The sequence below is a fragment of the Triticum aestivum genome, chromosome 1B, assembly GCF_018294505.1.
Source record: "Triticum aestivum cultivar Chinese Spring chromosome 1B, IWGSC CS RefSeq v2.1, whole genome shotgun sequence".
Classification (NCBI taxonomy): domain Eukaryota; kingdom Viridiplantae; phylum Streptophyta; class Magnoliopsida; order Poales; family Poaceae; genus Triticum; species Triticum aestivum.
The window spans coordinates 478827362-478850862 of NC_057795.1; the positions used below are offsets into that span (position 1 = coordinate 478827362).

Below are 23501 nucleotides of genomic sequence, written 5' to 3' on the forward strand. Positions count from 1 at the left end.
GACTGGGATTTGTCACTCCGTATGACGGAGAGATATCACTGGGCCCACTCAGTAATGCATCATCATAATGAGCTCAAAGTGACCAAGTGTTTGGTCACGGGATCATGCATTACGGTACGAGTAAAGTGACTTGCCGGTAACAAGATTGAACGAGGTATTGGGATACCGACGATCGAATCTCGGGCAAGTAACATATCGATTGACAAAGGGAATTGCATACGGGGTTGATTAAATCCTAGACATCGTGGTTCATCCGATGAGATCATCGTGGAGCATGTGGGAGCCAACATGGGTATCCAGATCCCGCTGTTGGTTATTGACCGGAGAGCGATCTCGGTCATGTCTACATGTCTCCCGAACCCGTAGGGTCTACACACTTAAGGTTCAGTTATGCTAGGGTTGTAGGGATATGTATATGCAGTAACCCGAATATTGTTCGGAGTCCCGGATGAGATCCCGGACGTCACGAGGAGTTCCGGAATGGTCCGGAGGTAAAGATTTATATATGGGAAGTCCTGTTTCGGGCATCGGGACAAGTTTCGGGGTTATCGGTATTGTACCGGGACCACCGGAGGGGTCCCGGGGGCCCACCGGGTGGGGCCACCCATCCCCGGGGGCCACATGGGCTGTAGGGGGTGCGCCTTGGCCTGCTTGGGCCAAGGGCACCAGCCCCACATAGGCCCATGCGCCTAGGGTTTAAGGGGGAAAGAGTCCTAGGAGGGTAAGGCACCTCCTAGGTGCCTTGGGGGGGAGGGAAACCCCCCCTTGGCCGCCGCACCCCTAGGAGATTGGATCTCCTAGGGCCGGCCTCCACCCCTTGGCACCCCTATATATAGTGGGGGAGAGGAGGGACTTCATACCTTGAGTCCTTGGCCTTTGGTTGCCTCCTTCTCCCTCCCCAACACCTCCTCCACCTCCTTATTGCTTAGCGAAGCTCTGCCGGAGTACTGCAGCTCCATCAACACCACGCCGTCGTGCTGCTGCTGGTGCCATCTCCCTCAACCTCTCCTCCCTCCCTTGCTGGATCAAGAAGGAGGAGACGTGGCTGTTTCCGTACGTGTGTTGAACGCGGAGGTGCCGTCCGTTCGGTGCTAGGATCTCCGGTGATTTGGATCACGTCGTGTTTGACTACATCATCCCCGTTCTTTGAACGCTTCCGCTCGCGATCTACAAGGTATGTAGATGCATCTATTCACTCGTTGCTAGATGAACTCCTAGATGATCTTGGTGAAACGAGTAGGAAAATTTTTATTTTCTGCAACGTTCCCCAACAATGGGTACTTGATATGGTTGACTTTTGCACAAACTCCCCGGCAACGGCGTCAGAAATTCTTCTTGCTACCTCTTGAGCACTGCATTGGATTTCCCCGAAGAGGAGAGGATGATGCAGTAAAGTAGCATAAGTATTTCCCTCGGTTTTTGAGAACCAAGGTATCAATCCAATAGGAGATCACACACGAGTCCCTCGTACCTACACAAAATGATAGCTACTCGCAACCAACGTGATTATTGGTTGTCAATCCCTTCACGGTCACTTACAAGGGTGAGATCTGATAGAGATGATAAATAATATTTTTGGTATTTTTGATATAAATATGCAAAGTAAAAAAGTAAAAGGCAAAGTAAAAACAAAGCAAGTAATAAAGTAATGGAGATTGATATGCTGAGAATAGACCCGGGGGCCATAGGTTTCACTAGTGGCTTCTCTCAAGAGCATAAGTATTCTACGGTGGGTGAACAAATTACTGTTGAGCAATTGATAGAAAAGCGAATAATTATGAGATTATCTAGGTATGATCATGTATATAGGCATCACGTCCAAAACAAGTAGATCGAAACGATTCTGCATCTACTACTATTACTCCACTCATCGACCGCTATCCAGCATGCATCTAGAGTATTAAGTTAAAAACAGAGTAACGCCTTAAGCAAGATGACATGATGAAGAGGGATAAATTCATGCAATATGATAAAAACCCCATCTTGTTATCCTCGATGGCAACAATACAATACGTGCCTTGCAACCCTTTCTGTCACTGGGTAAGGACACCACAAGATTGAACCCAAAGCTAAACACTTCTCCCATTGCAAGAACTACCAATCTAGTTGGCCAAACCAAACAGATAATTCTAAGAGACTTGCAAAGATAACTCAATCATACATAAAAGAATTCAGAGAAGAATCAAATATTATTCATAGATAAGCTGGATCATAAACCCACAATTCATCGGTCTCAACAAACACATCGCGAAAAGTAAGATTACATCGAATAGATCTCCACAACAGAGGGGGAGAACATTGTATTGAGATCCAAAAAGAGAGAAGAAGCCATCTAGCTACTAGCTATGGACCCGAAGGTCTGAAGTAAACTACTCACACTTCATCGGAGAGGCTATGGTGTTGATGTAGAAGCCCTCTGTGGTAGATGCCCTCTCCGGCGGAGCTCCGGAACAGGCCCCAAGATGGGATCTCGCGGATACAGAAAGTTGCGGCGGTGGAATTAGGTTTTTGGCTCTGTATTTGATCTGACGGGGGTACGTAGGTATATATAGGAGGAAGGAGTACGTCGGTTTCGCAACAGGGGGCCCATGAGGCAGGGGGCGCGCCTAGGGGGGCGCGCCCTCCACCCTCGTGACCACCTCTGGCACTTCTTGGAGTAGGGTCCAAGTCTCCTGGATCATGTTTGGTGAGAAAATCACATTCCCGAAGGTTTTATTCCGTTTGGACTCCGTTTGATATTCTGTTTCTTCGAAATACTGAAATAGGCAAAAAACAACAATTCTGGGCTGGGCCTCCGGTTAATAGGTTAGTCCCAAAAATAATATGAAAGTGGGAAATAAAGCCCAATATAGACCAAAACAGTAGATAAAGTAGCATGGAGCAATCAAAAATTATAGATACATTGGAGACGTATCATACACATCAATAACATGTATATCAAATATACCTTTGTTCACTTTGCCATACTTTCTTATTTGCCAAATACTTGGTGCAGCTCCGCTTCCAGTGACCAGTCCCTTTGCAGTAGAAGCACTTAGTTTCAGGCTTGGGTCCAACTTTGGGTTTCTTCCCGGGAGAGACAACTTGCTTGTCATTCTTCTTGAAGTTCCCCTTCTTTTTACCATTGCCCTTCTTCTTGAAACTAGTGGTTTTGTTAACCATCAACACTTGATGCGCCTTCTTGATTTCTACCTTCGTAGCCTTTAGCATTGCGAAGAGCTCGGGAATAGTCTTTTCCATCCCTTGCATATTATAGTTCATCACGAAGCCTTTGTAGCTTGGTGGAAGTGATTGAAGAACTCTGTCAATGACACAATCATCTGGAAGATTACTCCCAGCTGAGTCAAGTGATTATGGTACCCAGACATTCTGAGTATGTGCTCACTAATAGAATTGTTCTCCTCCATCTTGTAGCTATAGAACTTGTTGGAGACTTCATATCTCTCAACTCGGGCATTTGCTTGAAACATTAACTTCAACTCCAGGAACATCTCATATGGTCCATGATGTTCAAAACGTCTTTGAAGTCCTGATTCTAAGCCGTAAAGCATGGCACACTGAACTAACAAGTAGTCATCAGATCAAGTTTGCCAGGCGTTCACAACGTCAGCTTCTACTCCTGCAGCAAGCCTTGCACCCAGCGGTGCATCAAGGACATAATTCTTCTATGCAGCAATGAGGATAACCCTCAAGTTACGGACCCAATCCGTGTAGTTGCTACCATCATATTTCAACTTACCTTTCTCTAGGAACGCACTAAAATTCAAGGGAACGGTAGCACGGGCCATTGATCTACAACATAGATATGCAAAAAAACTATCAGGACTAAGTTCATGATAAATTAAGTTCAATTAATCATATTACTTAAGAACTCCCACTTAGATAGACATCCCTCAAGTCATCTAAATGATACGTGATCCAAATCAACTAAACCATGTCTGATCATCATGTGAGATGGATTAGGCATCAATGGTGAACATCTCTATCTTGATCATTTCTACTATATGATTCACGTTCGACCTTTCGGTCTCCAGTGTTCCAAGGCCATATTTGTATATGCTAGGCTCGCCAAGTTTAACCCGAGTATTCCGCATGTGCAAAACTGGCTTGCACAAGTTGTATTTGAACATAGAGCTTATCACACCTGATCATCACATGGTGTCTCAGCACGAAGAGCTTTCACAATGGTGCATACTCAGGGAGAACACTTATAACTTGAAATCTTGTAAGGGATCATCTTATAATGCTACCGCCGTACTAAGCAAAATAAGATGCATGAAGATAAACATACTTCCAAAAAAAGATAAACATCACATGCAATCAAATTCAATAAATCACCGTTGCAGTCAAATTCAATTCAACTAAAGTCAAATTTGATTCAACTAAAGTTGGAAAAACAGACACCTGCCAGCCACCTTTATGCAAAACTAGTTGCATGTCCGTTGGTGGAACCGGTCTCATGAACGCGTTCATGTAAGGTTGGTCCGGGCCGCTTCATCCAATAATACCACTGAATCAAAATAAGACATTGGTGGTAAGCAGTATGACGATCACCACCCACAACTCTTTGTGTTCTACTCGTACATATCATCTACGCATAGACCTAACTCGGATGCCACTTTTGGGAAACGTAGCATGCAATTTCAAAAAAATTCCTACGCTCATGGAAAATCTATCTAGGAGATGCATAGCAACGAGAGGGAAGAGTGTGTCCACGTACCCTCGTAGACCGAAAGCGGAAGCATTAACTTGATGTGGTTGATGTAGTCGAACGTCTTCTCGAATCAACCGATCAAGTACCAAACGTACGGCACCTCCGAGTTCTGCACACATTCAGCTCGATGACGTCCCTCAAACTCTTGATCTAGTAGAGGTACAAAGAAGTAGATGAGTTACGTTAGCACGACAGCGTGGTGACGGTGATGGTGATGTGATCCGCGCAGGGCTTCGCCTAAGCACTACGACAATATGACCGGAGGAGTAAACGGTGGAGGGGGCACCACACACGGCTAAGAAGCAATTGATGTGCCTTGAGGTGTCCCCCTGCCCCCGTATATAAAGGAGGAGAGGGGAGGAGGCTGGCCCTAGGGCTCGCCATGGGGGGAGTCCTACTAGGACTCCAAGTCCTACTCGCGCCCCTTCCTTCGAATGGAGGGGGAAAGGGGAAAGAGAGGGAGAGGGAGAAGGAAAGGGGGATCGCGCCCCCTCCCCTAGTCCAATTAGGACTCCCCATGGGGGACGCCACCTCCTCATGGTCTGCCTCTCCTCTCCCTATGGCCCATAAGGCCCATTACTTCCCCCGGTGGGTTCCGGTAACCCCTCGGTACTCCGATAATTATCAGAAACACTCTGGAACCATTCCAGTGTCCGAATATAACCTTCCAATATATCAATCTTTACCTCTCGACCATTTCGAGACTCCTTGTCATGTCCGTGATCTCATCCGGGACTTCGAACAACCTTCGGTCACCAAAACACATAACTCATATAATACATATCGTCATTGAATGTTAACTGTGCGGACCCTACAGGTTCGAGAACTATGTAGACATGACCGAGACACCTCTCCGATAAATAACCAATAGCAGAACCTGGATGCTCATATTGGTTCCCACATATTCTACGAAGATCTTTATCGGTCGAACCGCAATGTCAATATACGTTATTCCCTTTATCGTCAGTATGTTACTTGCCCGAGATTCGATCATCAGTATCTTCATACCTAGTTCAATCTCGTTACTGGCAAGTCTCTTTACTCTTTCCGTAGTGCATCATCCCGCAACTAACTCACTAGTCACATTGCTTACAAGGCTTCATATGATGTGCATTACTGAGAGGGCCCAAAGATACCTATCCGATACTCGGAGTGACAAATCCTAATCTCAATCTATTCCAACCCAACAAACACCTTCGGAGATACCTGTAGAGCATCTTTATAATCACCCAGTTACGTTGTGACGTTTTATAGCACACAAGGCATTCCTCTAGTGTCTGGGAGTTGCATAATCTCATAGTCGAAGGAATGTATATTTGACATGAAGAAAGCAATAGCAATAAAAATAAACGATCATTATGCTAAGCTAACGGATGGGTCTTGTCCATCACATCATTCCACTAATGATGTGATCCCCTTTATCAAATGACAACTCATGTCCATGGCTAGGAAACTTAACCATCTTTGATCAACGAGCTAGTCTAGTAGAGGCATACTAGGGAAACAATGTTTTGTCTATGTATTCACACATGTATCAAGTTTCCGGTTAATAAAATTCTAGCATGAATAATAAACATTTATCATGTATAAAGAAATATAAAATAACAACTTTATTATTGCCGCTAGGGCATATTTCCTTCAATAATCCTCCACCCTCATCTACGCCCTCGACGAGACCTCCATGAACGAGGTAGACCAGGATTCAAGAAAACCATATTCTTAGAGCATCTCCAGCAGACTCCATATAAGGCCCCGACCCACAAAATAACCGCCAAAATATGGGTCTGCGCACAAAATACTGCCTGACCAGACACCGCAAACGCATCCAACCCGCAAAATTTTTTGAGGGGCGCGGTAAAATCCCATCCCCAACCCGCGAAAACGCAGGTTTCCGCCTTGCCCTGGTGGTGCCTCGTATCCCAGGAAAGTGATTGGCGGGAGGGACATTTCAGCCCGCGCCCTTTCCCTACCCCTTCCACCGCCGCCTACCATTGGTTCCGCCCGTCCGCCGCCCGCGATTCCGGCCAAATCTGCAGACGGAATCGCGCCGAGGAGCACCCCTGCCCTCTTCCATTGAGTCGTTTAATCGGCTCCCCGGATCCGAGCCGCCCCTAGTCGCCGTCATCACCCAGGATCCACCGCCCGGAGCCGCCCCTAGTCACCTTTGCCGCCTCGGGATCCACCGCCGCAGAGCCACTGCCCCTGAGCCGCCGGTGAGTACTTGTACTTGTGCGTGATTGTGTCGAGCGGTATGCATAGTTGGTTAACGCGGCATGCGTATTTGTGAATTTAAATGGAATTGAGCCCGTGCGAGAAGTTTTTGCTCGAGGATTCGTCCGATTCAGACGACTCGTATGTTGAGACGCTGCTTGTCAACTATCGGAAGCAAACGTTGGTGATTGCCCTCGCCGTGAAGGAGCACGAAGATGAGAACCGAAAGAGATGGCGAGGATCTGCCATCGGCCGTCTTTGCATTCCTCGAAATTTCTATCTCAGGAATGATATGTTGATGCAAGACTACTTCGCGAACAATCCAACATATCCGCCGCACCTCTTCCGGAGAAGGTACTAAATGCACCGATCCCTCTTTTTAAAAAATAGTTCAAGCTTGCGAAGCCAATTGGTGGTATTTTACTCAAAGAAGAAATGTCACGGGCTTGAAGGGATTTAGTGCATATCAAAAATTCTAGGCAGCTATGCGGGTAATTGCATATGACATTCCGGGTGACTATGCCGATGAATAAATTTGCATTGCTGAAGATACAACAATTAAGTCAGTGCGTAGGTTTGCCAAAGTGATCATCCGTGTCTTTGATCCTGAATATCTTCGAGCACCCAATGAGGAAGATACAAAAAAATTTGATGGTATCTAATGAGAGAAGAGGTTGGCCTAGCATGCTAGGTAGCATTGATTGTATGCATTGGACTTGGAAAAATTACCTGAAGACATGGCAGGGAATGTATTGTGGCAAGTCCCATGATGCAATAATTGTGCTAGAGGCCGTAGCATCCGAGGATTTATGGATTTGTCATTGCTTTTTTGGTATGTCGGGTACTCTCAATGATATCAATGTGTTGCAACGGTCTCATTTATTTGCTAGGCTTGCTAGTGGTGATGATCATGCTTGCAACTACACTATAAACGGGCATGAATACAGAAAGAGGTACTATCTTGCAGATGGTATATACCCTCCTTGGTGCACATTTTTCAAGAGCATGAAAGACCCCAAAACTAAGGAACAATGCGAATTTGCAAGGGTACAAGAGGCAGCCCGAAAAGACATTGAAAGAGCATTCAGGGTTTTGCAATCTAGGTTTGTCATTGTTCGTGGTCCTGCTTGTTTTTGGGACAAGCGATCCTTGAAAAATATCATGACATGTTGTGTTATTCTTCACAATATGATTCTCGGAGATGAGAGAGGCATGAACTTGGAGTTCTTCTATGACAATGTGGGTAGTCGTGTCAAACCAGCTAGAGACCCTAACCGCATTAGAGATTTTCTTCAGACCTACATAGAGATTGAAAATGCAAACACCCACTTTCAACTTCAAGAGGATCTCATTGAACACCATTGACAAAGGGCTGGGCAGTAACACATTTCATTTTTCCATTAATTTTTATTTAATTCATGTGTGATTTGTATTCGAGACAAGTTTTGTATTGAATAATTTAGTTTGCTTCGGTGATTTAAATAATTTTTGTAATTTGGGTGATTGTTGTATTGTAGTATTGACATTTTCTCTTACATTACAAATTAGTAATTCTGAATATGTGCATATGTGCCAAATTCAGATAAAACCGCATCTGATTTGCGGGCCGACGGGGGCGCCCGCCGAGGAGACCCCGTATAGCGGAACTGTAAAACGGAATATTGTACAGTTCCGCTATGCGGGGTCTGCTCGGCCGTCACCCGCGCCGGCCCGCAAAACCGTTTTCCCGTGAACTGTAAGGCTGGTCATAGTGGAAGTAACATACGTAGTAACATAGATGCCACATAAGCAAAAATGTTGATGTGGCAAGTAGTTAATGAGGAGAGAGGCAAATGGAGTAACCTAATATGTTACCATCACATAGCGCTTTCCAATGTAAAATGAGTCTACAAGACAATAAATAAACATGTATATGTTACTACACATATGACACTTCCCACTATAAGGGTAGTAACATAGAGTAGTAACGTATGCATGTTACTACTCTAAGTTACTCCCCACTATGACCAGCCTAAACGAGTTATGCGGGTCGGCAATATACGGGGTCTGCTAGAGATGCTCTTAATATGTAATAAAGGCATGATTAAATGAGTGTGGTGAAATACTCCCTCCCACCCCTCCGCTTACGTGCTATTGCATCATCTCGATGTTGGGATATGGGATGGTATAATTATGTACGCTACCCTTGGTGCCCTTATTTTATCTAGAATTCATGTGTTGAGTTCCCGTTATCCCATCCATACAAAACATTTTTGCTTTAATATTTTTCACAGTCAGTGAATGATACATCTTAAACGTATCTATAATTTTTATTTGTTTCATACTACTTTTATATTTTTATTGCATCACTTTGACACGTGTATGATTTTTTTAGTTTTTTCGCACATATTGGCCTTAACTACAAATATAAAGATTACAGGTACCCACCTACAAGCGCTTCAACGGAAGCATACATGATTTATCTACTATATCTAAATAGCTAGTCCCCATTATTAGAAATTTTCTTGCTTGTCCTTAAGCCACATCACTCAAATTAATTTATTCATTGGATGTATTAGATGAGTCCACAATAGCCATCTGATCTGCACATTAAAAGCTGTTGGACTAATCGCATGTACTATCTGACCCATGCATGCAAATGCATGCAGTAACTGCCACCTAAATAGTGTTTAATCAAGACAAAAATTGACGCATGCCTGCACCTGATACTCCAGTGATATATGAAAGAAAAGTGATGCATAGATGCATATTTTCTTTTGTTTTCGTCCAATTTTGAACTTATACATAGAGATATACATTTATTAGTAAAATATTGATAAAAGATTATCTTGCTATAGGAGAAACCGGAAAGACAATACCTAGGTTAAGTTCAGTGCGATTTTTATTTTATACAAACTCCTGCAGCAACGCGCAATCAACTAGTTTAACTAACAAGAAACACCAATTAGGGAAATTAGCAAAATGTTTCCTTTTAGTAATTTATTTTGCTGGGGATCCTAAAACCGATATGATTGTAATTTATTTTGACCCGAAAACCATAAATCAATTGAGAGATTTTCATTGAGATTGTCACACCAGCCTTAAATATGTTGAGCCACATTCCTGGATATCTTTTCATTTTGCTGGAGCCAAATATTTCGTGACGCCATGATGATAATATCCATGTCGATCTTCTTCAGCAGCTCATGGAAAGCATGCATAATTTCAACAAAGAAAATACAGACTCGCCAAATGGGACATTATTTGTAGACCAAAAGACCAAGGGGGTCTTGGCATTGAAAATCTTGAAGTCAAGAACAGATCTTCTCAGCAAGTGGTTGTCTAAGTTATCTATAGAGAGTGAGGCCACATGGACGCAGATTCTCCATAGTAAGTATCTTCACTCCAAAACTTTGTCTCAAGTGACAGCGAGGCCGACGGATTCGCCTTTCTGGAAAGGGTTGATGAGAGTCAAATCAGCCTTTTTTAATAGGACAAAGTTTATAATCGGAAATGGCACCAACACGCGTTTCTGGGGGGATACTGGCTAGGAGAGACACCCCTCGCGCTTCAATACCCGACTCTTTATAGTATTGTTCAACGACGACATGCGTCTGTTGCAACAGTATTTCAGTCCACCCCCCTCGATATTCAATTCAGGATAACGCTAGCCGGTAATCGTTGGGAGGCTTGGCTCCATTTAGTGCATAGACTGATGGAGGTTGGGAGGCTTGGCTCCATTTAGTGCATAGACTGATGGAGGTCCAGCTATCTCAACAACCCGATCAGTTGCGCTGGAAGATTACTAGGACTGGGGAATTTACAGTTAAATCGATGTATCTCGATGTTATCAACTCTAGCTCCATTCCTAGTTCCAAACATGTTTGGAAAGTCAAAGTTTCTTTGAAAATTAAAGTGTTTATGTGGTTTGTCCATAAACAAGTCATCTTAACCAAGGACAATTTGGCAAAACGCAACTGGACAGGACCTACTAGGTGTAGTTTTTGTGATCGGGATGAAACTATCAAACACCTTTTTCTTGACTGCCCGCTGGCAAAAGTGCTATGGCGGACGGTGCACATAGCTTTTAATATTACTCCTCCGAATTCTGTCAGCACGTTATTTGGAACGTGGCTTAACAGGATAGCGGCCGAAACAGCGAGACACATTTGCGTAGGAGTATGTGGTTTATTGTGGGCAGTCTGGAACTGCAGAAATGACTTGGTTTTTAATAAAACAACAAATTTTCATTTTTTGCAGGTTATCTTGCGAGCCACTGCATTGATCCGTATGTGGTCGCTACTTACTCCGACGGAGGCCAGAGAGCGTTTGGTTACTGGATTTATCCGGTGGGAGATGGTAGCACGGGATATCTTCAACCGGTTTGGATGGCGGTCATGTAATAGGATAGGCAATTAGTTTCCTTATCTTGTTTATGCCGGCCGGTTGTGGCGCTATGGTTACTTCTTTATAGGCTATATGTGAGCTTCTCTTTACTTTCATTACGACTTTAAAACCTTTGTTGAACCTATATGCTTTTTAATAAAGTTGGCCGTATGCATCGTTCTGATGCAGAGGCCGGGGAGTCCCCCTTTTCGGAAAAAAAATACCTTTTTTCTTATGAGGTACAACAGTGTCCCAACAGTGTAGAGCAAAAGAGCAATCTCAAAAGAGATGCATACAGGTTTCTTCAATATTGTCATTGAAGACGGCACAATGGTATGATAAAACAAAATTCAATGGAGCAAATTCCTTGTATTTATTCTGTCATGTAATAAGTGCCAAAAAGAAATCTTTGTATTCCGGAATCGTGGCACTTTCCCAAAGTCTCAAGAACAAAGGAGGTGCATGTTTTTGTTTTCTTAAGTATCTGCACATTTTCATGTAAAAAGAAGTATGTACATTTTCATGGACGAATATCCAGAAAAGTTTCAAGAATAGGTCCACTAACCTGATTGTATTGTTACATATTAAAAAAATTTGTTTTTAGTACTATGCTCTTTTTTCCCACACCGCATAAAGCTTTCTAAAAAAAATGATTGGAGATTAAGATGTACTCCCTCCGTCCTAAAATATAAGAATATTTTTCACACTATGATAGTGTCAAATGTGATCTTGTATTTCGGGGCGAAGGGAGTATCTTTTTGGAATACATTTGACATTTGGGAATTGGTTTTTTCAGCCGGATGCACAAATAGGGTTGTCGCAGTTTGAGGATTACTGGGCCACACATCATGATCATGCGTGTACTTGGGTTCCTGGCGCGTGCTCAGCTTTGAGTGATGGATTGGTGGGGAAGCGGCGACTATAGGGGCAAGATCGAGTGGAGCATGAACTGGGCAGCACACAGCGCATGCCGCTGATCTGATCTGATCTGATCCGCATTTCCTCTTTCCCTGGCGTTTTTGCCTCCCAGGGATCATGGGATTTAACCTTCAAATCCACATCCTGTTCTCTTTCTCCCCAGCAGACAATGATTAGGAGCTGATTTGGTTGCTGGTCCTCTTCTTTCCCCCGAGAGCATGCCTGCCTCTTTTTCACCGAGGCCAATGTTTTGTGAAAAGGAGGGGGCTGCAGGGTTAAGTGGAAAAGTGCTACTGGGATAAAGTTGCTCAGATATTCCATGGGCTACCCTACGGCAGTGAAATATTCCATGGAGTAGCAATTGCTAGAAACAGACAATTTCAGAAAAAGGGAACTGATATGTTTGCTTCTATATATATGGCTCTCAATTTGCACTTGCAGTTGACGCGTCGACTGTTCTTGTTAGTCCTGGTCCACTCTGTACAAGATATTATTCCCCATTTTTCATATTATTATTGTTTGAACACGTTATGGACGCAGACACTTATACATCTCACTGAATGTACATCGTTGAAAGGCCTGAAATAACTCTAGAAAATGCGACCATCAATGTCAAGTTTAGGATTTGAACACTGGTGGGTCCAAGCTACCCTCAGTTCACTATTATTCCTCATTTTAATATGTCTAAAATTAGGACCTTTTCATTCAAAATATTTTGGTGAATAAATACAAATTTTTAAAGGTTTGTTTGATTTGTACTGATGCGGTGGGATTTTTTCCTACGAACTACTCCCTCCGTAAACTAATATAAAAGCGTTTAGAATAGTATTTTGCATGCAATGTACTACCTCCGTTTTGGTGAATAAGTCATTCACGTAGTTCTAGGTCGACGATTTCTGTACCTACTAATAAAAGAAATAGATATTCTTAGTCCGTCATACTATTTTATAGAAAACTCCGTCATGTTTCTAATATTAAACCCGCTATACATATCAAATGTTTTTTTTAAATACTCATATCTTCTAAACCATAACTCCAAATTTAACATGTTATATATGGAATTTGATTAGAAAAATATATAGAATCTAAATATGATGTTATTTTACCTGTTAAACATTTAAAAAAAACACTATCTAGGATGCAACCTTAATCAACAGTGCATTATCCGTCTTTCTTTCATATTGGTACTGTTCCCGGCAAAATCAGGATTAGAGACGAAATTGAACATCACCTTGCCCGTTTCTTCGTACGTATTAAATCTAGATGCAAGCCATGTTTAAATAGAAGACATGTGGAATCTTGAAATTGCGCTTTTGTTGGCAAATACCATTTTTGTTTAGGCCGTAGCTACAAATACTCAGATTATAGACCATTTTTTGTAAATTAAGAGCGTGTGGTATTTCTTTCTCACGTTGCAACGCACGGGCCCTTTTACTAGTAACTATCTAAATATGTATTATATGTGATAAAAAATATATATTTAGAAACTACATCCGTGTAGAAATCTAGTGATCTACATTCGCGTAGTAATGAATGTTTGCTTTGTTCTACTACAACCATATCAGACCATAAAACGGTAATAAAACTACTCCATGGATAATGAGGATCGCGTAAGCTGTTATGGTAAAGGACAAAGCTATGATGGCACTAGAGGATAAGGAGTCTGAGTGGCCGTTGCAAAAAATAAAAATAGAAAAATCCAACTGCATGATGACAATTAATCTAGAGAGTAGAAATAAGTAGTACAAGGGGCCGCACGAAAATAATTTTGTCCTAATTCGAGCTATTGTATCGAGGTGGATTTTCTTAGTATTAACAACAACAAAACCTCTTCCCTCGCAAAAAAAAACCCTCTTGTCCTGAATAAATTGGACTAGGCACTTCTTTTGCTTGATAAAAAATGCAGAAGATTCCACGCAAATCGGGGTGGGTAGAGCATTCTTTATGTCTTGCAACCCATTTCTTTAAAATCAAAATTCTATCTTTTATTATCATGATTTTTTAGATCCTACAAACAAAATTAGCCTGCAGTGGTAATTTTGTTAGGAATTGTATTGTGTAACCGAACTCAAATATGGTACTGTATAAATTAATGCCACACCTCCCTGTAAGATACACGTTATGTTTTGTTTTAGGTATAGATCTAATTTTTGTCATCAGTGGATAAGAGTAATGCACCGTAGAAGAGTAGTAAAGGCTCCTTCCGAAATTACTTGCTGCAGAAATATATAAAAATAAATGTATCGATAACTTAAATACGTCTAGATACCTCTATTTCTCCGTTAAGAGGGTGTTTGGATCCAAGGGACTATTTTTAGTCTGAGTAAAAATAGTCTCTTTTAGAGGCTAAAGTTCCAAGCACCCCTGACTAAAGAGAGGCTAGAACTAGTCTTGAGGCTAAAAAATTGTACTCATAGGAAACCTACTAAAATATGTATTAGCCCTCTCTCTCCTCATTTAATTCCTCTCCTTTAACATATGCGAGTTCTGGATTGGAGGGTTTGTAGGATAATAAATGCTCAATAACTTGATTTTAGTTTCTTTAGTATTTGGATCCAAGCATGGGTGAGGCTAGCAAGTTTTAGTCCCACTACTTTTAGTCATGGGACTAAAACGTATCCAAGCACCCTCTAAATATTTTTGGACGGAGGTAAGTACTAAATATTCTGAACCATTATTAGTCGTAAGACTTGGATAACAGCACCAATCAATTGCAGTAAAACGGCTGTCCCCGGCTTAATTGCCACGGTCGAGAACAAATCCAAATTGAATCCTGCCTTTTCTCAATTATTAGTACTATTACCACTTCCCTTTTCTGTGCAGAAAGAAAAAAGAAGCTGCGAGAGTAGACCCAATAGGCCATGTTTGGATCACCCATGACTAAAAGTAGTCCCATGACCCAATAGCCGGGGACAGCCGTTTCTTGATTGAAAGCGAGATTGGTGGATTTTATAGTACCCATAGAAACAAACGGTGAGAATGCAAGGAGCCTTTGACCGGTCCAATCACAATCAAATCGAGTGAATACGATTTTTTAAGCCCTGTTTGGTTCATAAGTCCTAAGACTTTTTTAGTCCCAACTTATAAATCTCAAGTCCCTAAAAAGTCCCTACCTGTTTGATTCCTGGGACTTATAAGTCCCTATAAGACCATATTACAACTATAAGTCCCTCCTTGAGAGTCTTATTTCATAAGTCCCAAATGCCCACTATAAGTCCCTATAAATCCCTCCTGTTTGGTTTAAATGGGACTTATAGGGACTTTTTTAAGTCCCTAAAGCCAATAAGTCCCTGGAAACAAACACCCTCTAAGTACTTCCTCTATAAACTAATATAATATCATAGTGATCTAAACATTTTTATATTAATTTACGGAGGGAGTAACTTTTAACCGGAACAGCAACATGAGATTCACTCAACCAAATCCTACTACTGCTACATTCCTAGATGCTGAACGGCTGTACCTGCGGCAGTAGCAGCAGCAGCAGCTAGGTGGGAGCACGTACGAGATCCAGCCCCCCCCCCCCCCCCCCCCCCACCCCCACCCCTTGCGTAGATAGATCCAGTCGGTCCACACGATCGATCCGTCCTCCGTCCGTCCGTCCATCCATCCAGGCAACGCGGGACGCGAGAGATATCCACCTCGATCGACCCCGAGGGCACACGAGCCACACGAGATTCCCCCTCCCCACCACTCCCGCTCCCTGGTTCCGTTCGGTTGGGTGTGATCCGGCGAGACGAGGCGAGCGACATGTCCACATGAGGACAAACCAAACTCCAGCTAAGAAGATATCTCCCCGTCGTCTCGTCCCGTCTCGTCCTTTTCCAGTCCAATGTTTTTGTTTTGTCATCCTGTGTGTGATGCATGTGTAGATACGTGCCCCGGAAATCCCGGGAAAACGAAATCTCCCGACTTATCTTTTTCATTTTCTCTTTATTACTCGTATTTATCTAGGATATGTAGGAGGAGATGGGAAAGGGGGAGGAGAATCACACATAATTGAGTGTGAAGGCAGGACCAACAAGCGAGCAAACAAACAAAGCAACCAGGGATAACACAAAAATAGCTTTAAAGCCAGACAGAGGCAGGGCAGGGCAGGGCGGGGCAGCCCACTAGTTGAACTACACCGCACCACTCCCGAACTCGTGAGATACTCTCCTCCTCACTCATCATCGGCCTAGCGTCCATCCTAGAGAGAGAGAGAGGGGGAAGGGGCGGAAAAGGTGTGAGCAGATTGTTGATAGATAGGGGGGGAGAGAGAAAAGAGGGGGATATCACAGCAGCAGCCGCAGCAGCGGGCAGAAAGAAAGACCCAAACGAGTGAGAGAGGAGAGAGAGAGACGAAAGCTTAGAAGAAGAGAGATCCACCTCGAAGTAACCCCCTCCCTCCTCCCCATCCTCTCCTTCCTCCCCACGCCCTCCTCCCGTGCTCTCTCGCTTGCTGCTGCCAGCGGAGGACTGCGGCCAAGCCGGCGAATTGCTCTGCTCCGGGCTTGGGAGGATGAGGGAGGAGGAGGAGCCAAGCTGGTTCGCGCGCTTCGACGAGGACCTGCCGGCGCCGGACGAGCTCATGCCGCTCTCGCAGTCGCTCATCACCCGCGATCTCGCCGCCGCCTTCGACATCCCCACGCACGGCGGGGGCGGCCCGCTCAGCGGCGGCGCTGACGGCGCGGGCGGCCAGGAGATGAACGGCGGCGCGTCGTCGGCCGCCGGCTCCAGCGGCGGAAACGGCGGCGGCAACGGGGAGGAGCCGGCCAGGACCCTCAAGCGGCCGCGCCTCGTGTGGACGCCGCAGCTGCACAAGCGGTTCGTCGACGCCGTGGCGCACCTCGGCATCAAGAACGCCGTGCCCAAGACCATAATGCAGCTGATGAGCGTGGACGGCCTCACGCGCGAGAACGTCGCGTCCCACCTCCAGAAGTACCGCCTCTACCTCAAGCGCATGCAGGGGCTCGGCAACGGCGGCGGCGGCGGGGGAGGCAGCCACTCCTCCGGCTCCGGGACCGACGCGGCCACCGAGCACCTCTTCGCCACCGGGCCCTCCCCGTTCCTCCCGCCCGGCCGCGGCCCGGCCGTCGCCGACCCTTACACTCCATACGCCGCCATGCCCGCCCACCCCGCCGCGCACCACCATCACCACCACCCGCAGCAGATCGCCCACTTCCACCACCCCGCCGCGCGCCCGCTCGGCCACTACGGCGCCGGGCCAGGCGGCGGCTTCGACCACGGGTTCCTGAGCCGCGCCGTGGCCAGCGGCGCGCCAGTCGGCCCGCCCGGGATGCACCACCGCATGGTCGGCGGCGGGGCCGCGATGGGGATGATGGCGCCGTCGTCTTTCGCCGAGGAGCTGGAGCTCGGGTCCCGCGGCGGCGGCGGCGGCGGCGGGCGCCGGGAGCTGACGCTGTTCCCGACTTCCGGCGAGCACTGAGTGTCGACATCGACGGTGACCGGCATCGAATGGCGGAGGGGCATCCGTCCGTCCGTCCGTCCTCCTCGGGTATATAAAATTCGTTTTCCCCTCTGCCGCCGCCGCTACTTCCCACAGATCGGCATAGAATCCCAGCAAGATTCACCACATCGTCATATCATAGAGGCCAAGAATTCTTGGGAATTAGCGCTCCGCCACCCATCCAATCCATCCATATTTTCTATCTATCTCTCTCTTCGCCAGTGCTTCTGTTCTGTTCTTGTGTTGCGGATATTTGTCATTGCTGTCCCGTTCTCTCCTTGTTCTTTGCTGTTGATGACATAAAGCTTAGCCCTAGAGACAATTATTTTAGACGGTAAAAAAGTTGTGAAAATTTGCTGCCTGCTAGTACTTTCATTCATGCCGTTGGTTCTCTGAGTAAAATTCAATCCTTGCGAATTGCGCGGAGGATCCAGGGGCCAGTCTGCTCTGCTCATCTCGGCGACTGACACTTGGTCCTTGAGTGATGCAACCATCTGCATGTGAGCTGTGATCCCTCCAAACAAGTGATGCAATCATCTACCATTGCAGATTGCATAGGTGAGTTGAGTAGAGATGATATAGGCAGGATTGAATAATATCAAGGACCCACCCACCCTGAGGTTGGAGGTGAATAAGTTTGAGAATTAAGTTTGTTTGTACCGGCATGATGACAATATAGCTCCTCGTCCTTTGGGCATCAGAGGATGAACATGTGTAGCAAAGGAAGGTTGCACTAGTTGCTCTTACATTCTGCTGCTTCTAGGATCATGATCAGAGCAACTCAAATTGGAGTTTCTTATGGTAGTAGTGTAGTAATCATTTGTAAATTTTCTCTTTTCCCTTCTAAAAGCTTCTTGTTTCTTGTAGCGCCAATAATAACAAAATAAATTAAAACTGAAAACCTTGTTGAATTGTGCGAGGACAGTGATGCTTAATTGGGAGTATGTTCAAATCAATAGTACTACTGGTACAGTATTTTCCTGTCCTGCGACATGGCCTCATCTCCCAATGCATGAAGGCGTCACACTGTTCACCACCAGGCGTAGATCATGAATTCCTAAGCTGGCAGTGTACACCTGATCATCTGAGCAACTTGGCAGTGGTAATTTATCAGGGCAGGTTAGAGCTCGTGTGGTAACATGGATCTGAATTCTCAAACACTCGCTGACTTGCCAGTGACGATCAGAGAGTACTACGATGTCATGTGATTTGCTCAACCACATTCCCCGTAGCCATCTAGGAGTATGTAGCGCAGGCAGGAGTGTATCTGATCTGATCTGATCTGTATTGGCGTTGACGAGTCCGAAGAAAGATATGTGGATGGATTGGGGGAGCCGCTGCGGCATTGATTTTCCGAGGACGGAGGGGCGGGGTTCGTGTTGCTGTTAGGGGCGTGACCTGGCATTAAGTGATGTGACCACGAGAGCGACCAAGGCGTTAATGGGAAAAAAATCTATGCGGATCGGCCCATCCCCCGCAGGTAAAGAAAGCGAGGTGTGTGGATTTTGTTCAGGTGAGCGACGACGAGGACTTGTCTTGTCCCCCACCCATCCCCTCCCCTCCCCTCCCCTCCCCTCCCCTCCCTCGGGACATGCTACGGTAGCATTGCTTGCTTGGTTTTCCACCATCTCTGACTGCTCTTTACTTTCCCGGTTCTCCCCTCCCACACACAACGGGTTGGTGAATGAATCGGCGCAGCAGCGGCAGGGAGCGGGTCAGTGTCTAGCGTCAAAAAATCTCATCATCGGACACGAAAACGCACGGTTGGAATCGTTTGGTTTTACGTATGATTCAACGACTTGGAGCCGTGCGCCCGCGCGACTGACCAGGTTCGCCAGTCGTGTTCCCATGGTATGAGCACAACAAGGGCGAGCTCGCGCTTCTCGCGCGGGGACACCGTGTGAAATCCAGTGACCACCTCACATTTCCTGTAAAAAAGGCTTAAAAGTTCAGTGTTATTTCATCTATGTCTGATCAATGTTAGATACAATACGTATTAGAGTGTGCTCTTTTGGCGAACCAATCTGTGGTTGGATGCTTATGAGGACAGTGGTATCCCTAGCCCACCAGGGTCAAGTCCTAGTCTCACATTGGTGCTTGCATTATTTCTGGATTTATTTCAGGCTTTCGGTGGTGTTTGTTCACTGGGACCAGACATTTCCATCGACTACCAGGTGCCTATGGTGACTTCCTAAAATTTCAAGATGCTATGCCGCCTCGGCCTGGTGACCGTATGCTCGTGTATGTGAGCGACTTCAATTGTATTGTGTTCAAAACAAAAAGTGTGTGCACTTTTGGCTACCGGGTAACAAGAAATCATAGTATCTACCAGTTTTAGGAAATTTTGAAACAAATCACATATGCACATGATGTAGAACCTTCTATTTTCTTTGGAGTCACACATTGGATTTTAGGTTTGAGTTTTCCTTCAGTATACCACCGTTAAAAGTTTACATGAATCGTAAAGTTACTTTAAAAAACTATCATTATATCAAAAGGCAGATCAAACGAATTGAATACATTGATTTGGACACAAAAGACTATATTACCCTTTTATTTGAAGGGGTAATTTCTAATCTCCATCTTTAATCTGCGGGGGATCATTATCTCTGTTTTTTTGTGGGGGGTCATTATCTATGTTTAACATTATGCCACTAGTAATTGTTGAGCATACTTGCTCCTTCCTCCCGTTATCTTCGTTTCATGTTATCGCTCCATAGGATTACTGAGCACATTAACTCCTTCCTCCCGTTATTTTTGTTTCATGCTATCGCTCCATAGGTCTTATCCTACCGATAATTACGGAGCACATTTACACCTTCCTCCCGTTATTTTTGTTTCATGCTATCGCTCCATAGGTCTTATCCTACCGATAATTATGGAGCACATTTACACCTTCCTCCCGTTATCTTTGCTCCACGTTATCACTTTATGGGTCGTATCCTACCGATAATTATGGAGTATATTTGCTATTTCCTACAGCTATCTTTCTACCACTAGTTACTGATCATGTTTATTCTTTCCACTCATTATCTTTATTTCACATTGACGCAAGATAGGTAGTCCTATCGATAAACACGGAGTAGATATATTCCTTCGCCATGTTATCATTGTTCCATGGTATTGCTTCATGGGTCCTATCCTACCGAGAATTATGGAGAGTATTTACTCTTTCCTCCGGTTGTCTCTGTTCCATATTATCGCTCCATGAGTCTTATCTAGTTGATAATGGTGGAGCATCTTTACTCCTTCCACATGTTATCACTCCATAGTTCTTATCCTACCTATAATTAGAGAGTAAATTACTCCTTCCTTTGTTTATTTATATTTGACATTATGGCTTCTTGGCTCTTATCCCACGAAAAAATACGAAGCATATTTACTCCTTCCTCTTGTTATCCATGTGTATGTTGTCCAATCGGTAATTACAGAGCATATTTACTGCCTCCTCTTGTTATTCTCGCTGAACATTACACATCCATCACTACAGGAATCAGCTACTTTGCCATCTGCCACGACAGACGGCAAAGGCAAGGATGGCGGACGACAAATGCCTTTGCCGTCTGCCGCGGACGGCAAAAGGCTCCGGCAAAGATAGGATCGGTAAAGAGCTACTTTGCAGTCTGCTTTTTGAAGCGGACGACAAAGGTGTCTTTGCCATCAGCAGCTGACGACAAAGAAAGCCGATGGAAATAGCTGTTAGTCCGTTAGGTGGCTAACGACAGTCTTTGCCGTCCGCCGCTGACGGAAAAAAGCATCAGGCCTTTGCCGTCCACCGTATGATGTCAGCTGGACGTCACTGCCCGCCAAGGCTTTGTCGTCCGCCACTGTAGGCAAATGTGGTGATTCTTTGCCGTCTGCCACTGTAGGCAAAGGCTTTGCCATCCGTTGATGTAGGCAAACTGACCAAATGGGTCAGCTCCCAGGGAGCACAGGTGGCCGCCGCGTGGCTTCTTTGCATCAGGACCACGGTAGATAGAATACTTGGGTCGCATGTTGAGCCATAATATAGACATCAGGAACATCTAAATGGGTGCTTTGTTTGATTTCAACTAGCCCTATATGTTCATGAGTCCTTCTAGTCTCCTTCGGCTGAAACCAATAACATTTGAAGACTACGACATTCGGTGGGTTTTCACCATAGAATAGAAGTTCATAAATTGCTTCAACTCTCCCATAATACTCAGTACCTCCTTCGCCGATAGCAGATACACAACAATTTGTAGACTTTCGGACGGCCATAGATAGCTCTTTGCCATAGGTACGAAAGCGATACCCGCTGATGTCGTATTTGTCAAATGAACGGACCTTATAGTCAAAACCATTAGCGACTTGTCTCAATTCGGTGTCCATAGACTCTGAATTAGCCTACAAGTTTAATACGAAAGGATTGTTGCATTACGCCCAAATTAGCGAATGAAATGAAATTGTCTAATAGAAATTACCGTTTGTTTGAACCAAGAGATGAAACTGGGATAGCCGCCTCCTTGCTTTGCGAGAAGCTCATACTCTTCGACGGAATCCTTTTGGATCACCGCTCCATACAAGAATATGGCGACGTATCGACTGTATGAAATATCCAAGAATAAGAGCAATTCAAAGGAAGTAGAAGTTGCGAAACAATGTACCGAGAACTTACTCGATGTACGGCCGCACTTCTATCAGGTTATTGAAGATATACAACAAAATGGTCCGCCATTCTTCGTTATCCAAAGATACTGGTTTCGAACCACTGGCTGGTGCGAGATTCCCTTTGAATAGGCTGAGGTTGGATCCACCCTTTTTAGGGTCGTCAGCATTGTACCGAGGCTTTGGATTATGCAAATGACGATTTTTGGCTTCGTAGTGTGCTGTCACAAAGTTTGTCGCCTCCTCAGTGATGAATGCCTTGGCCATCGGTGCTTCAATTTTACGTTTATTTTTACATTTTTCTTGAAGCGTCTTCTGCATCCTCTCAGTTGGGTAGCACCAACGATTTTGCATGGGCCCCCCCAATCTTGCCTCGATCGGGAGATGCAAAATCAAATGCTGCATTGGGTTAAAGAAGCCCGGTGGAAAGATCTTCTCTAACTTGCAGATCAACTCCGGCGCCAACTCTTCCATTTCTTCTAGCATGCCAGGCGATAGTTCTTTCGCACAAAGAACACGAAAGAAATAGCTGAGTTCTGCCAGTACTAGCCATTCATCCTTAGGGATGAAGCCACGCAACATCACCGGCATTACCCGCTCAATCCATATGTGTCAATCATGACTCTTGAGACCAAATATCTTCAATTTATCAAGACTCGCTCCCCTCTTTAGATTCGCTGCATACCCATTAGGGAATATCAACTGCATTTTCACCCACAAGATAATTTCCCTCATAGCTGGCCTTCCAAGATTGAACCATGCCTTTGGCTTCGTCCAGTTCTGCTTTCCTTTCGGTTCTTTCATGTTTTGTATCGGCCTATCACATAGCGCCTCCAGATCGACTCTAGCCTTAGTATTATCCTTTGACTTCCCATCTATGCCGAACAATGTACCAAAATGTGCCTCGGCGATATTCTTCTCGGTGTGCATCACGTCGATGTTGTGTGGGCAAAGGAGGTCTTTGAAGTACGGCAGATCCCATAAGCATGCATTGTGAGTCCAGGCGTGCTTAGAATTATACCCCTTGAAGTACCCTGGACGCTGTAGATCTAGCTCGAGAGCATTTAACTGATCCAGGTTCTGTTAGTCTGTCAACGCAGGTGGTGCAGAGTTGTTGACAACTCTACCTCTGATGAAGTTCTTCTTTTCTTTCCTGAACTTATGGCGAGGATCCAGGAACTGTCCATGCATGTCGAAGCAAGAAAACTTGCGACC

At 44.9% G+C, this 23501-nt stretch overlaps 1 protein-coding gene across 1 annotated transcript; it reads left to right on the forward strand.

Annotated features, from left to right (window-relative positions):
- The first annotated feature begins 16296 nt into the window (after positions 1 to 16296).
- LOC123132713 (transcription factor MYBC1) lies at positions 16297 to 18573 on the forward strand. Its single transcript, XM_044552535.1, has one exon. The coding sequence runs from the start codon at positions 16710 to 16712 to the stop codon at positions 17634 to 17636; it is 927 nt and encodes a 308-aa protein (XP_044408470.1). The 5' UTR covers positions 16297 to 16709; the 3' UTR covers positions 17637 to 18573.
- The last annotated feature ends 4928 nt before the right edge of the window (positions 18574 to 23501 follow it).